This window comes from Nylanderia fulva, unplaced genomic scaffold, assembly GCF_048542155.1.
Source record: "Nylanderia fulva isolate GAGA-0341 unplaced genomic scaffold, ASM4854215v1 Scaffold7, whole genome shotgun sequence".
In the NCBI taxonomy this organism is placed as follows: Eukaryota; Metazoa; Arthropoda; class Insecta; order Hymenoptera; family Formicidae; genus Nylanderia; species Nylanderia fulva.
Window position 1 is genome coordinate 5,958,280 of NW_028190807.1, and position 16,054 is coordinate 5,974,333.

A 16,054-nucleotide genomic window follows, 5' to 3' on the forward strand; every position below is an offset into this window, starting at 1 on the left:
CTCGGCTTGCTCGCCCGATCAATTTACGGTTTTATTATTTCATCGTACGAGGCTGTTGCCAATGCTTGGTCGACGTGTTTATTATATTATCTCAGAATTATTTCTTGCAATTTTCTAGTTTTTTCGCTATTTTTCGGGAGATTATTTGATATTTTTTAAGAGGGCCGCTAGAAAGCTAAAAATAAGGTGTTTTTTTTGAATGTTTTTAAAATAAAAACTGCATATAGCGGATTATTCTAAAACTTTTAGGCATTTACTATTAAATATTTATAAACATGAAACAAATTTTTTTATTTAAAAATATAGCTTCTGTAGAGATCGCTCTATAAAAAGCCGCACCGCCGATTGCAAATTTGCGAGCATTCTCGTATCTCCAAATCTTGTTTGAAATTAAAAAACTAAAAATTTTCTTGTCATCAAAGGCGACATTCCATATTTTTATCTAAAAAAATTTTATACTTGTAAATATTTAATAACAGATGGCCAAAAGTTTCGGAATGATTAAGTGCAAAGTTTTTTCCCAAAAAATTTTCAAAAACCAATCTTACTTTTTGGTTCTCTATAAAGGCGGTTCTCTCTTAATTAATTTAATATTTGTCAGAGAGTTATCAAATGTTTGGTACAATTTATATGCTTGGAGATGATTGATAAAACAAAACGCGCGTTGCTTTCAAGATAATTAAGTTTGCATTATTAAAATTGATTAGGAAAAACAGCCTCGTATACACACACGTTGCCCACGCGTTTCCAAATCGCGTATCTATGTCGCGTATCAGCTGATTTGTGCCGGTATAAAGACGGTCTTCGGCGGGGCACGGTCGCGAGGAAGTCGCGAGAGAAAGGAGTTTTAACCTCGACAGGATTCGATGCACCAAGCAATCTCTCCTTCCACTTTTTGCACGAAACTATATATCCGTAGTAGACCGTAGTAGATGAGAAGTTGTACTAATCGGTGTAATTAATTGCTGATATAAAGTATCAAGAGAAAAAAGAGTAGATTGTATTAGGTATTTATTAATCGCATTAATCGCATTTTATATTAAAAGAAGTTGGGAAAGGCAAGAAGAAGTTCCTTTTTTTCTTTTTCTTGTCGGATTTGCGGGCGGGAGAAAATGTCGAATGCGGGTAGAATAAAGGAGATTTCTCGCGACGAGAGGGTGGGGCAGAGAGAGAGAGAGAGAGAGAAAGATGTAATACGTATACATATATATATATTTATATATATATCAGTAGCTCCTTAACGTTCGTAATGGATTTGAATCTTATCGCAGTCTTTGTTTCACGTAACATTAGAATGTTTGTCTTAAACATTGGCTTGGACAGTCTTGCATGCAAATGGTAGTTTGGTAGCACTAGTTAACCGTTCATAACAAGAGCTACGAGATCACCAATGACAGGATAAAGATTTCGAAGATTAGGATAATTTTGCAATAGAAATCAGGAAGCGAAAGCGCTACGTTAGGAGAAGAGATAGACGGATCAGTTTTAGTGACCATTCTGACAAGCTAAAAATAAAAACTAAAACAATAAATAAGTACTCTTATTTCGAATAACGATGAAAATTAAACTGCGTTGTAACGCGAAACTGAAATGATTTTTTACGTGGTCATGAAAACTCGCCCTTAAACGAGCAAAGGTGGAGATGTAGACGCGCGGTATCCCACCCACACGTCGGATGTGAAATGCGGTTTGATCGCGAGAGCGAGAGAGCAAAAATATAAGAAAAAAAACAACGCAAGAGAAAGAGGGCGAAACGCAGTAGACGGTCCATGTGCATCGTGCCGGTTCTCGGCTTGTTCGGTTACAGCGTAGCCGCGGTTTCGGTTTCATCACGTTCGCCGAGCCCGGCAGCGTGGACAAAGTCCTCAAGTGTCCCATCCACACCCTGGATGGCAAGAAGATCGATCCGAAGCACGCGACGCCGAAGAACCGCGCGAAACAGGCCAATCGCACCAAGAAGATCTTCGTGGGCGGTGTCAGTCAAGACACGAGCAGCGACGAGGTCAAGGTCTACTTCAATCAATTCGGCAAGGTGGAGGAGACGGTGATGCTGATGGATCAGCAGACGAAGCGTCATCGCGGTTTCGGCTTCGTGACGTTCGAGAACGAAGACGTGGTCGACCGTGTGTGCGAGATACACTTCCACACGATCAAGAACAAGAAGGTCGAGTGCAAGAAGGCGCAGCCGAAGGAGGCGGTGCAACCGGGCGCGCTCGCCCTCGGCAAGCGGGTGGTGCTGGGCGCCCTCGGCGTGAGAATCGCGCCACAACCGCCGCTGCCGGTCGCGGCGGCCGCCTCGCAGCTGGTGGCCGCGCAGGCCCAGGCCGCGCAGGTGCAGGCGGCCGCGGCCGCGGCCGCGGCGGCGCAGGTGCAGAACGCGGTGGCGGGTTACGGCAAGCTGTTCGCCGCTACCGGCGGTTATCCGGCCCTCTCGGCGTATCGATACGCGCCATATCCGATACCGGCCGCGGCGGTCGCGGCGGCCGCTGCCGCGGCGGCGCCGGCCGCACCGCCGGCACCGGCTCCGACACCCGGTGCGGCCGCGGCCGCGGCGGCTGCCGCAGCGGCGGCCTCCTCGCCGGCCGCGGCCGCCGCCGCCGCCGCGGCGCCCGGCAATCCTTATCAGGGTTACTCGCTCACCAACGTCGACATGTCGAGCTTCCAGGGCGTCGACTGGGGATCCATGTACGGGATGGGAATGTACGTTTAAATGCCGCATCTTCCCTGCCCCTACCACCACGACCTTGGCACTTGGGATACCTAGAAGAATTCGAAAGTGTCTCTGGAAAATGGCCCATCTTCCCCCTCTTCTTCCCCTGCAAATATGAGATGATACTCGACGAAGATAACTTCCGACTTGATGCTTCCGATTCGCCATTTCACCACCAGTCGTTCTCGCATCACCCCGGGAAGCGATGTTAGTAGAAATGGATTCTTCGATACTCTTTTGTTACGGAATGGAATCACACATACTTATATATATATATATATCTATATATATATATACACACACATACACGGACAAAGGGAGAATGGATCCAATGAAGAAGGCTGAAATTTCGAGCGAAGAGCGCAAATATTGTCGAGCGAATGAACGATTATCCGACTGTGTGAAAATTTAACGAAACGATGAATAAGATTGTACGAGCGAGGCGAAGCTCTATAAGCAGGAGGATAAGGAGAGTAATCTGTGTGTAATTGTATATTCTGTTCGATCGTTTTTTCCCACATCGAACATATGGATTTTGGGTTCACTTATACTTAATTACTTAAATAATTTATTTACGAGCGTCGCAGGATCGAGGCTAACGAAACCTCATTACTACATGCGTTATTATTATTCTTTGAAATCCCTTTTGTCTTTCGGTTATCGCGCGCTCGGATTCATACATCGAGATCATTTTCTCTTAGAATTTACCTCCGAAATCATGATAATCGTGAGACGATATGTGGTAAGAGTTTCTCTGATTAATATTTACCACAATGAGATATTAATATTTTTTTATTGCGATAAATATTAATCAGTTAAGGAATTCTTAAAAATTCAATATTGTCCCACGATTATCATGATTTTCTGGTTAAATTGTAAGAAAAGATTCTCTCCGCGCACATACATTTCTCATTATCACACAAGTCATTTGCGTTTCAGCATACACTTTGGTTCCTATTTAGATTAACGCGTACGCATTATAGACTTGAACGAATCATCACGCTTTATCTACGTCGCCGCGCCCGTTACGTTAATTACCGATTAATTAACGCGATCCATCAGCGACGTTTGTTTCGACACAAATACACACACGCATGCATACATGCACACATATACACATATGACGTTCGCGATAGTTCCTTAGTTTTCTACTTGTTTTCCCAACGGCTGTTTTCTCGGCCACGAAGCAATAAAAGGAGAGGCGGTGAAAAACGACGCGAACAATTTATTCCGCCACGCAAAGTTTCGAGACAAAAAATTCGGTCGTTTACCTTCTTTATTTCCGTTCTTGCCTCTCGCGAGTTACATACACCTTTTTTTTTTTATCTATTTTCTCATGCCTTAATGATAACGGTACACATACATATATACATATTCGCCCAATACATTGTCGAGTCGCCTTCGACCTAGCGAAAGTATCGCGATGCATCGAACGAGAGATAGGCGTTTAATAAACAGAATATTCCGAGAACTGTCACTTTCGTATCGGAATTCTCCAAGGAAAACCCAAACTCGCTCGGACCCTCTTTCCTCTCGTCAGCGCGAGTCGAATCATTAGTGAATGACGTAACGTTAGAAAGACTAGATTCGCGTCAAGTGCCAAACGAAACGGAAGAGGGCGCATTTCACTTTGTCTCGCATCTTTTTCCAAAAGGTCCGGGCGACGAACCAACCTTATCTCCTCTTCGTTGCATCGCGCTTCCGAAGCTTCGTCGCTTTTCTCTAGGCCGGGCTCTCGCCTTTCCAGAGGCAACAGGTCAATACATACAATCCATTTTGCGCGGCGGTATCCGCGAGCGAGCAGACTCTCTCGAGATTACATACGTACGATATTATATACACACGAGTAAGAAACACGAGAGGAACACGTATATAACTATGTATAATGTATAGATATATACACACGTATATATATACATATATATTTTTCTTCAAATAATGGAAGACAATATTTCTCCGCTCTCCATCGCGTTAAATAAAAAATAAGACTAGCGACACACACACATACATACGAGCGTAATTCGATTCAGTTCGAATTGCGTTAACAAATAAGACTTTTAGCGACATACGAGTGTATAACGCGATATAATGTATAATCTGCGCAAGAAAAAAAAAAGAAAAATTGCGCTACGTAGTTGTGTTAAGAATTGATTGACAGTATCACACGTACTATCCCGCGACGTAACGTATTATTTATTTATTTATATAAATACGTTACGCCGCGGGCGATCGACGTCGACGTCACTTAATGAGCTCCTAAGAGAGTAGAGAGAAGGCGAGTCGGCAGTTTGATTTAAGTTAATCTTAAGCAGATAGCATTATATTGATGATAGCGGATATAGATACTTAATGAGCGAATAAATTCGTAACAATAAGGAATACAAGGGGACTCCTTTCCCTCCAGAAACGTGGAGGGAGGGTCTCGGCAAGTGCGCGAGAGAAAGAGACAGATACTTAAGAGATATTATATATATATATTACGCATCTTTATAAAAATACTTACTTAAGAGAATTTGTGCGACTGTGCGTTAAATTGCGAGAAAACGGGAATTCAAGATTGAGATTAGCTCACGTGTAACTCAAGCGATAAAAATAGGGATTAAATTTTAAGTAATCGCGTAAGTTAAGTCACATTCGTGTGAGGAAGGTATTATAAAGATATTCGTTAAGGAATTCGCGAAAGAGAGGAAAAGAAAGAGAGAGATGGATATTTAATTTATTCGCCCCGAGATCGACTCGCCGCGACAATTAACATTTAATATTTTTTATTTGCGTTAGGGTATTCGTCATTCAAGCCAAGCTTTCGTGTAAATACAAGTTTCGATCAGTATCTATCCCGTCCCTTTTACATTTTTTTGCTTTTATTTAAATTATTCGTATTACTACGAAAATTGTCGATTTGTATTTTTAGTCTGTAAGAAACTTTTCAATAGTTTTTTTTTTTGCTTAATTTATTTTCTTTACTCTCTATCACATTTTTTATTTCGTATATTATCGATAGTTTGTAAGAGTGTTGAATGCGATGCGAGTGGGCCATTTATTTGCCCCAAATGATCTCATTTCGTCGATCGACGCGATCGACGAATCCCGAATATCTTCGCGCGAATATTTTCAATAGTCTGTTTTTCCGGGTAGAATTCAGAGTGAATTAGAATGAGGAGAGAAGATGATCGCCGGGGCGAGACGAACACGGGGCGACCCTTTAACGAGGGAGTCGTATGAAGGATGTGAGAAATTTCGAGCAATAAGCGATTGACTCAAACTTTAAACTACACTATTATTACGAGTATTATTAAACGAAACTACAAAAGTGCGTCTGCGCTTATTTGCGCACGTAATCGATAGAGAGATAATCTCCTAGGTATATATATATATATTTATATATATATATATATATATATATATATATATATATAAATAAATATACGCAAACGAATACTCGAGATGCGAAAGGATTTGGATAATAATAAACGAGTGGTAAAAGCGCGAGGAAGGTTCCGAGAGCGCATTGGGGATTGGAAGGATCCGATCCTTCCGAAACAAGTAATATTCTCTAGTGATACTACATATATATACTTTAATATACATATATATATATATATATATATATATATATGAACAAAAAAAATATAATTATATACATACACCGTAATACGTTAAGGATAACAAAACTCGCGAGTGATATTTATGACGTATTAAGGGAATAATTATACAAAAAAAAAATAATAAGAACGAAAAGTGAGAGAACGAGTAACATTTTAAGTGCACGTAGAGAGAAACGGACGAAACACGAAACGATGACAAGTAAGACAGTAAAAGTCGCGAGCGCGAGCCACGATGACGAGCGAGAGGATCGGCTTGAGAGGCGTACGTCTTGTTGCAGTTTTTCATTTTCTCGCTAAATCTCTGTGTACGTCAATAACGTGCGGAATGGGTGCGTATTTGACGAACCTCTCCCCCATGGGTAGATATCTCCGCGATATCGACGCGAACAACATCACCCGCCTTCCTTCTCCGTCTTCGATCCATCGTACCTCTTCTTCCATTCTTTCTCTCTCTCTTTCTCTCTTTTTTTTCTCGCGGAAAATGGAAAACCAAATTTCGCGAACATCCGTTCGAACGTTTACAGTATTCCTTTTAGCATTTTCATGAATGGAGAAAAGGATGGAGAGAGAAAGAGGAGCCCTATTTTGGGGGTGTTTTTCCCTTTTTCCGAGTCGGTGTCGTCAAACGCGACCTTATTTATTTTCAAAGTTGTCTTTTGGAAGAGAAGAAATTTCCAGGCGGATTCTCGACGTCTCGCGTTCTGCGAAACTTTTTCGAAATACGAGAACCGGGGATCGAGGTTTCATTCGGTAGGTTCAATCTTTTTCAACACGATAAACCACCTGTGGATCCCCACCACTTACTCAAAATCGAGATTTTTTCATCTTCGAGATTTTTGCACCGTATTTTCCTCCCCGAAAATCAAGTATCCCGTCTATAGTTTCCATATATGTTCCATTACGGGTTGAAACAAGCCTCAACTCGGAAATTCAGGGCGACGTATATCCGGTATTATTAAATAACGCGATTTACTCCTCTCAGCTCGACGAAGAGAGGGAGCGAAGGAAGGTTTCTCGTCGAATTTCTCAGCAATAAATTTAGCCGTACGAGTCGCGTCGTGAAACATTCAAGTACGACGTTTCTGGTCACGTTCATATTTCGGAATAGAATCTTATCACCAGTACCCCGACGAGAGAGAAAGAATAGTATATTGTGTATCAAGTGCGGAAAGTTGACAATTGGTCTCGAGTGTGGGGGATGGACTGGGGGGGGGAGGGGGGAGGGACCACCCCACACGAGTGAACAATTGTCAATCCGCACTTGATACACATACTATTTTGTATTGCAAGTGCAGGCAAAGTGGCTGTTTCAGCGCGTTTTCTGTGCGCGAGGCGGCCGATCGCACGCCGCCATCTTGCCGCGGCACGGTGGGGGAATAGCCGTGTTCAATACATTGCCTACGGCTTGAGACGTATACAATGACTTTTAACGCGGCTCAGTCGTAGATAATGGCTTTGAAACCGGCTTATTCACTCACCGCACAGTCGCCGCTAGATGGCGGCGAGGGAAATCGGTTGCTTTCGGCACAGAAAACCTACACCGAAAGTGCCACATTGCCTGCACGTGTAATAGAAATGATTTTTCCGGGCGTTTCCCGTAACGATCTCGCGGATCTTAACAGCGAAGCGTTATGAGCGTTATGATAATAAGGAGTTTTCAATCCGATATATCGCTTTCGCAAAACTCGCGAGAAGTTGATATCGCACTCATGTCAATTCGTTCCGCGCGACACGCGCTAGTATTCCTTGCATTTTGAATATGCAATTATAATTAAATCATAAGTATATGAAATCATAATCGTACAATCGACCTAGAGTCAAATCATATGTAGTCTAATCCATTATAGCCCATAACGTACGATGTATTGTGACGTTGTTGAGATGCAAACAAGTCTGGGGCATCAAAGCTCTAGAGACGAGATTGATCGTAGCTTCAGTAATATGACTCTTTAAAGGGCAGAAAATCGAGAATAATTTTGAGAGAAATTAAAAATATTTTATTTGAGGAAAAAATATATAATTAATTTCTTTATGTTTAATTTATATTATAATTGCTTTATGTAGCACTTTTTTTTTGTCGCAACTGGCAAAGAAAATGATTCGTAATTAAATAATATAATTATATATCGATGTCTTATAAAGGGTTGAGGATTTTTATGTCTGCCGATAATCTCGTCTCGCGAATTGTCGCGTATTTTCCTTCTCCGTGTAAAAATTCTTGCAATTTTCACCGTCGTCATTGAGACAAATAAGTTCCGCGATTTTCGCGCGGCGAAATCAACGTCGATATCGAATATGATCGAGTCTCTCTCGCCTTGTCTGGTGTTTTTATCTCTAATTAATATATCTGCTCAGTGGCAAAGATAACATCTTCATTATCGAAGAAGAAGAAAATGTCATCACAGCAAAAGCCACCTCTTCTCTTCCCGATTAGAACTCCTTCCCTTTTTCGATCTCTCCCGATTTGTTCCAGTTCCACATAATAACCCTTAGTATATATGTATATATACATACATAATATATATATATATATATATATATATATATATATATATATATTTGTATCTCAGTCTGACAATTGTGTATCTCATACATATATATATATATTGCGAATGTTGTTAGTAATTATTAGCGTAGCTGGTATTTTTTGATGAGCGCTCTAACCATCACTAGTTGTGTATGAAACGTAGGTGAAGCATGCTGGTTGAAATATCTTTCCTCCTGATTGTCATCCATCTCTTTTTTTGACCCTTCCTTCTCCCGCCTTCCGCTTTTCTCATTACGATTCGTTTTGCAATTCTCCGCTTTCCCCATTCGATAACAACGTCAACAATTGCTTGAATATATTTTGGAGGGAGAAAAAAAAATAAAAAATGGCAAAATAAAAAAAAAGAAGATAACGAACTGCCAGTGATATATATCCTCTCGGTATTTAAAACTCGTAATCGCGCGATTTCTTCGATCTTTTCGTCGATTTTCCATCATCAAAATTTGCCTTTCATCGTCATCTCTCGCTCTTTATCGATTAATCGCGAGATTTCGGCACTCTTCGGAAATTACGAGCGCGTTCTTGAACCTTCTTTCTTGCCTCTCGTTTAATTTTCTCGCGCAAGATTCAATCGATCAACGGGTCGTCGACGACGAGATTATATTTTCGGTCACAGCGATAAATCGTTGAAGGAGATCCGGATATCTCAGCGCAGAGTATAGCTTCGCGATCTTTTCACTTCCTATCTGATTAATTAATTTTCCCTTCCCCGAAATCCGTGAAAAACTCCCAAGCAACTTCCGTGGATCGAAAAACGAACCGAAAAATTGAGAAGTATACTCGCGAGACGATCGCAGCAAAACTTGTCGTTTCGATTGTCTCGCGAAAGATCGATATACATCAAGTGCGGGAAAAGAATTTAAGGGAAGAGAGAGAGAGAGTGTGTGTGAGAGGGAGAGAGAGAGGAAGACGGAAAACGAAACCGAAACTTGTGTAATGTATATAAAAATATACATATACGCCTCTGAACTCTCCCAACGTCTAATTGCGTAAGCGCTGATACTCGATACTCGAATCGCATTACTATTACTACTACTACTCATTATCAGTATCGCCATTATCTCACAATTATTATTATTACTACTATTATTATTATTGATTATTATTATTATTATTATTACGCATCAGCATCATTATTGTGCTTGTCATTATTATTACGATTATGATTATTATTATTATTATTAGCGATTCTTACATAAATGCAAAACATATATATACACACACACACATATACACTCATCTTCACACCGACAGATACGTGGCGCATCACGTGCGTGCCCGTGAACTGCAGTTTTCTGAAAATGTTGTTCCCTTATTTATCGTTACTTTGTGTTATCGTTGTTATATTCTTAGTGCCAGCTACACACGTGCGTGCCATAAAAAGGGGATAATTGTTGGGCTGCTGTGCTGAGAAAAACGCATCGCTGTCGGATGTAAATCGACTTTATCGTTTCTCGAAAAAGAGAGAAAGGAAAAGGACGAAAAGAGGGTGCGTGAGAATCATCATTTATAATTGCGAGACTGATGTAAACGTAACGCTTAAGTTCTATCATTTTATATTTGCGTTTCTATTTTGTTTACTCTCGTTTCCTCCTTTCGATTCGTTTATTCTGATTTATCTTCGATACGTTATCGATGATTTTTACGTTTGCGTCAGAGCACGTGCGCGATGAACACGCGTGTACATCGACACACACACACACACACACACATACACACATTACATCACAAGGACAGGAAAATATACGACGTTAAACGCAAGAGTACGCTCGATGGCGCGCGCCAAGAATGACAGCAACACGAACGAAAACGTAACGTAAAAATTAGTATAGGTTGATGCCTAGAAAAATTGCCAATAAAGTAGTCATTTAAAACTTGTAGCTAACTCTATTTGTGTATTTCTCCTTTGTGTATTTTCTCACTTGGTCTTCCCCCTCCCTGCCGCCCCCCAAAAATATCCTCCGCCATTTTTAACTATATAGATCTCCCCAGGAATTCCCGGTCCATATTGGCAAATTCCAGCCCTTGTAATTTATTATTGATAAACCTCGTATCTCTCTTGCCTAACTTGTTGGCAAAAAGTAATTACGTTGGTGCTGTATATATATACTTGATTATTCTATCTACTTATATACGTATATACGTTTTTATTTATTATATATTATTATATTCCTTTTCCTACTGTCTTCTTATTAGTCGAATATACATATATACATATATAGAGAGTTACATCGCATACATACATACATACCTATACCTATATATGTATGTGTGTATTATACATATAGCGTATACACATTGTACAAATATCGGCCTTCTTTATTACTACTCCTCGTAATAATCATTGTGTTTTGAATTCTTATCACTAACTCGCTCAATCAAACGCCTGTGTTTTTTTTTTTTTTTTACGACCCGGTAGAACATGCGGCTTCGCGCGCCCCGCGGGGGTGGCAACTCGTTAATTGGCTAATTAATATTAAATCGTAATTATAGTCTCGTTAACCCCGCTGGGCGCTCGTTTCAAGCCGCTCTCTGGTTGGTCCAAATTCTCGTGGTACGTTCGCGTTTCTCGTCAAGAGGTCAAGACTGAAGGATGAAAATTGTTTCTCTCCGGAAACGGAATCCGGATCGAAGCACTCTCAAGTGCAAAGCGCAGGTTTATTCAATTTTCGCAACTGAGGTGCATGAATAAAAAATGAAATTTTTTAGTACATTGCAAAAAATAATTTTTTAAATATAGATTATATGTGGTCTAATTTTATTTAATTTTTTTTTTAGTGATTTTTAACTCTTCCGAAATATAATAATATTTGTTTTTAATAAATTCTTCACAAATAGCTATTAAAAATTCAGATAATTTCTGTGGAATTAAAATGTTGAATCTTGTCGAAAAACACAAGCTATATATTTGGTACTTTGTGGCTTCGATCATCTAATTACGCGATCGGCATTCTATACTTTGTCGAAATACATAGCAATATAAATTTATACGATTGCTATATATAACGAGATGATGTAAAATTTATTTAATTATTGAATTTATCATCTCGCGACGTGTGTTGCACCTCTGAAATATTAGACTTTGTGGAAAATAAATTTTCCTGTATTTTCGATCGCGACTTTTCTCTGTCATGAAATATTTCTGAAAATATATGAGAAATATCAAAAACCCTCGTAGATCTCGTAAAGAAGAATATTACATTTACTTCGGTAACACCGACCGACTTTCAACTTTGGTATCACTTGTTGCTTTATTTGCTGTTCCGTGTGTAAAGAGGACTACCGACGTGCAAGCTACACAGCGTGTTCCAGAATATCTTTCAATCTTAGCTTCGTCCGTAAAACTTTTCCTCAGCGACAACATTAGAAAAAATTATCATTTACCTCGCATATAATTTTCTAATTTTTTAAATCTAATCTTTGTAATTAAATTTAAAGTTTAAAATTTGATTCATTGATAACCGAAAATTTAATTTCGTCATGTATTTTTTCGCCGTTGAAATTTATTTCGCTAGAAGCCATTTAGTTAATTACCAAAAAATTACAAGTTTTAATTATATTTTTCTTTTTCAATGAAATTGATTTTAAATTGTTGCTGAAGAATTTCCGGCGAAAAAAAGTCATAGGATGGTTTTGGAACATTCTGTACATATTGATTGATTCACATGTATGACACACGTAATACATTGTTTTTACGATCAAAGGGACTTGATCAAAGAGAAAAGTTGTTTGCGAAAATTTTCCCATGTCTGTTTCGGCCAACCAGAGAATAGCGTTCATTTTTTTCTCTAGATAGTCATTTTGATGATTATGTCTCCCGTTTCCCTGTCATCCCTTACGCTTCTTAAGTGGTTTAAAACAGTCGGCGAATTTGTTGTAGCGCATGCATCTTAGCTAGACCACCTCTGGCGCACTCTAATCGGCAAGTAAGAGTATATCTTTCGACGTATTTTTATTAAAATCCCTTTTTGATTTCCCATTAGTTTTCCTGCGTGAAAATAACGCAGTTAACTATAGTTTTTCATCTCGCTCTTTCATAACATTAATACCGATTGCAAGCAAAGAATCATCCTTCTTTTCTGGAAAAAAAAACTGATATAGTTGCAACGAGATGTAACTAATTGTTCACATATCTATTTCAAAATTTTATAAAATTTTAGTAGTAGAAAAATCAGTATTTATACATACATACATACATATGAAATTGTCTTTATCACGTAAAAACGATTTAATTAAATTTTGCAAACTTAATGAAATTTTGCAAATTTAATTAAATCCTGTGTAAAAAATTGCCTAGAATAAAATGCGTTAATAGAACTTTGATAAAAATTAAATTACAGTGAAATAAATGGATATATAAAAACAAATATAGAATTAAAATCTGAAAAGAAAAGAGGACGAATATATATTAACGTGAATATTGCAATGATATAAACAAATCTACTTTGTTTTAAAAAAAACATACGTAGAATATTCTGTACGAAAAAATACAGAATTAATCGATTTATGCTATACGCAGCTATACGCATATTCCTCATATTGTCGTTTCTCTGTCCCAGTTTTTTCCCATATTTTTCCTTTTTCCTATTTTCTCCCCTAACGGGTATAAATAAATAAAATACGTATCCAATTTCCTTTCTCCCTTAACGAGTATAAATACGTGTCCATATAGCCGGATGACGCGTATACAGTTTGCAACATTATATAAAAGTAGATGTGCGTTCTACAGCTTTTGGAGGCGCGTAGGCGTATGAATTTTCATTATATGAAAAGGCCAGAGATTATCCCTCAAACATTCCAACCCTCGAATCACGGATTCTCACTTAAGCTCGATCAGAAAAGCGTCTCTGTCGATGAGTGCGAAATATTTTATTTTTTTTCGATAAAAATTTGTTCTTTGCCAAACCAAAATTAATATATTTTTTATACAGATGATTTATTTCGTACATATATATATATATTTTTTTTTTGTATTTTGTTAATAAAACATTTCTTACAATTTATGAAGAAAATACGATGAAATTTTTTGTCTTCTCTTTTAATATGACAGACATAATCGATTAGCTGTCTGAGGTGAGAACCGCAGTTGCAATCCTTAGAACGGCGCGGAATCGAGAAGAGCAGCGAATATATAAATATTTCATTATTCGATGTTAGCGAGAGAGAAAGGATGATGAATCCGCCCATCGTGAGATGCGCTTTGCCGATACGAAGCTCCACCACAGCACGGAGAAAGAACTCTTCCAAGTTCCCGAGTATCACTTTGAACAAGACAGAATGAGAGAGTCTAAATTGTTTTCCGAACACAAAGGGAACACAATTTACTCGCGAAGCGACTGCGTTTTTTTTTCCTTCAGTTGTCGCGATACTTTACGCGAGTCCTCGTGTCTTCCTCGACGATCAAGAGCAGACACGATATATCACAGAGAGATCGTACATACATATACATATATCTTGCCTTTAAAAAAAAAAAAAGAGTGATCTCACGCGTACACCGCGATCTCGTCAATCTTGTATTAATCGTAAGTAGAACAACTAGCGGAAAAAAAAGAGAGAAAGAAAAAAAATAATTAGTCGACCCGGGGATACTCTAAATAGATTGTAATGAATTTTTTACACACGCGCGCGTGTCGATATAACATACGATGATATACTCCGTATCACTTCTTTCCCCCCTTCCTTCCCCCGTTTATAGGGGGTACGGGCACGCGAGAGCCAAGAATATTCTCGCTAAATGTGATAGTAGAGTGAGTCTATCCTCTTCGACGGACGTTGTAGAAGCAATAAAAAGCGAGCCGAAGGCAGCGAGCCGAGGATTAAAGCGACTGCTTTATCCGTATGCTTATCGACCTCGATTCACTTCTTCATCCGAAGGGGGAAGAAAAAAGAAAGATTTATTATTCGCCGAAAAGAGAGAGAGAGAGAGGTATGTTTGAAGAATCGAGGAAGCGGCTATATTCTTCTCCCACGATTATTCTTTCCACTCGCCTCCTTATATCTCTTCCTTTATAGTGTGATTTTTTGAGAAGCGTATCCAGGGTAGAAATAAACGAGTGTTGGGTGTCTAGATACATTTTGTGCATCTGAGATATATTCGAATTGAAATATCTGTATCGAGATACAAAACATGGTATCTGAATTGCTTTTTTCAAATACATTATTTTTCACATCTTTTTTTGAACAGTCCAATTCTTGAAATTTTAAATAATCAAAACTGCAAGTTATCAACATATATCGTCATCGACACTGGTTGAGCGATTATTAAACATTGGTCAAATTTTAATATACCATGGCGAAATAGTATTTAAAGTATCTGTATGTACATACATTTTAATTTTTTACACGTATCTCTGTATCTGTCTCGAGATACACTTTAAATGTATCTTTTACCCATCACTGGAAAGTATATAACATCCTCCCCTTTATTACATCTCCCGTTTCACTCGAACCACTTTCTCCGTGCAATTACCTTCACCCTCTTCTCTTCTTTCCCACTCTTCCCGATTGTAATAATCGATTTGATATAACCCGAGTGCCTTAATCCGATCTCTATGCCCATCTTCCTCTCCATACATACCTTTACACCCACATATATAACACACACACACACACATACACATATCCAACGAGAGAAAAGAAATGGAAAGGAAAGCTTCGGAACGCCCGCGATTTAGACGCATATTAATTTCTATAGGCAGTAGAATTGAGTGTCGATTGCTAGAGAGAACGCGCGAGAACATAAGGCTGGAGAACCAGGACCTGTTTCCGGAGGAGAGGACCAAAGGGATGCTGACGGCGGAATCAGGTAAGACTACTTTTCACTTTTCATTCTCTTTCTTATTCCTCCTTCGCGTATCTTGTTTTGTGTTTCATCTTATACTTGGATATTATCCTCGTAGATCTTATCCTATAGACACACAGGTCGCGAGCTTGGTGTTTTTCAATCGAAACTTTTTTAAATCCACGTTTGAAACAAAATATTGATTTATTTTTCAAGATAGATATTCGACGCTCTTGTTTGTGTAACGAACGATGTAAAAGCATGAAATTACACGGTATCAAAATAATAACGCGAATTGTGTAAAGTGGAACGAGCGGCGGAATTGTTATCTACCCGGACTACTTGAAAACGAAGAGTTCTCTCGTGCGGGGGAATAGTTGTTTGAAAAACACTGCGTTCGGACATTACGG

General features: G+C 39.0%; 2 protein-coding genes across 7 annotated transcripts in view; one reads left to right on the plus strand and one right to left on the minus strand.

Moving 5' to 3' along the window:
• msi (RNA-binding protein musashi) overlaps positions 1–16,054 on the plus strand; it is a 122,423-nt gene that overhangs the window by 99,745 nt on the left and 6,624 nt on the right. For all 6 annotated transcript variants that reach the window (XM_029315567.2, XM_029315568.2, XM_085488559.1 and 3 more), the window contains one exon: positions 1,808–15,668. In XM_029315567.2, coding sequence (XP_029171400.1) covers positions 1,808–2,710 — 903 coding nt within the window. In that variant the 3' untranslated portion in view covers positions 2,711–15,668. The remainder of the gene's footprint in view (positions 1–1,807; positions 15,669–16,054) is intronic.
• LOC114940826 (uncharacterized) overlaps positions 1–16,054 on the minus strand; it is a 63,629-nt gene that overhangs the window by 28,905 nt on the left and 18,670 nt on the right. The window lies entirely within an intron of this gene.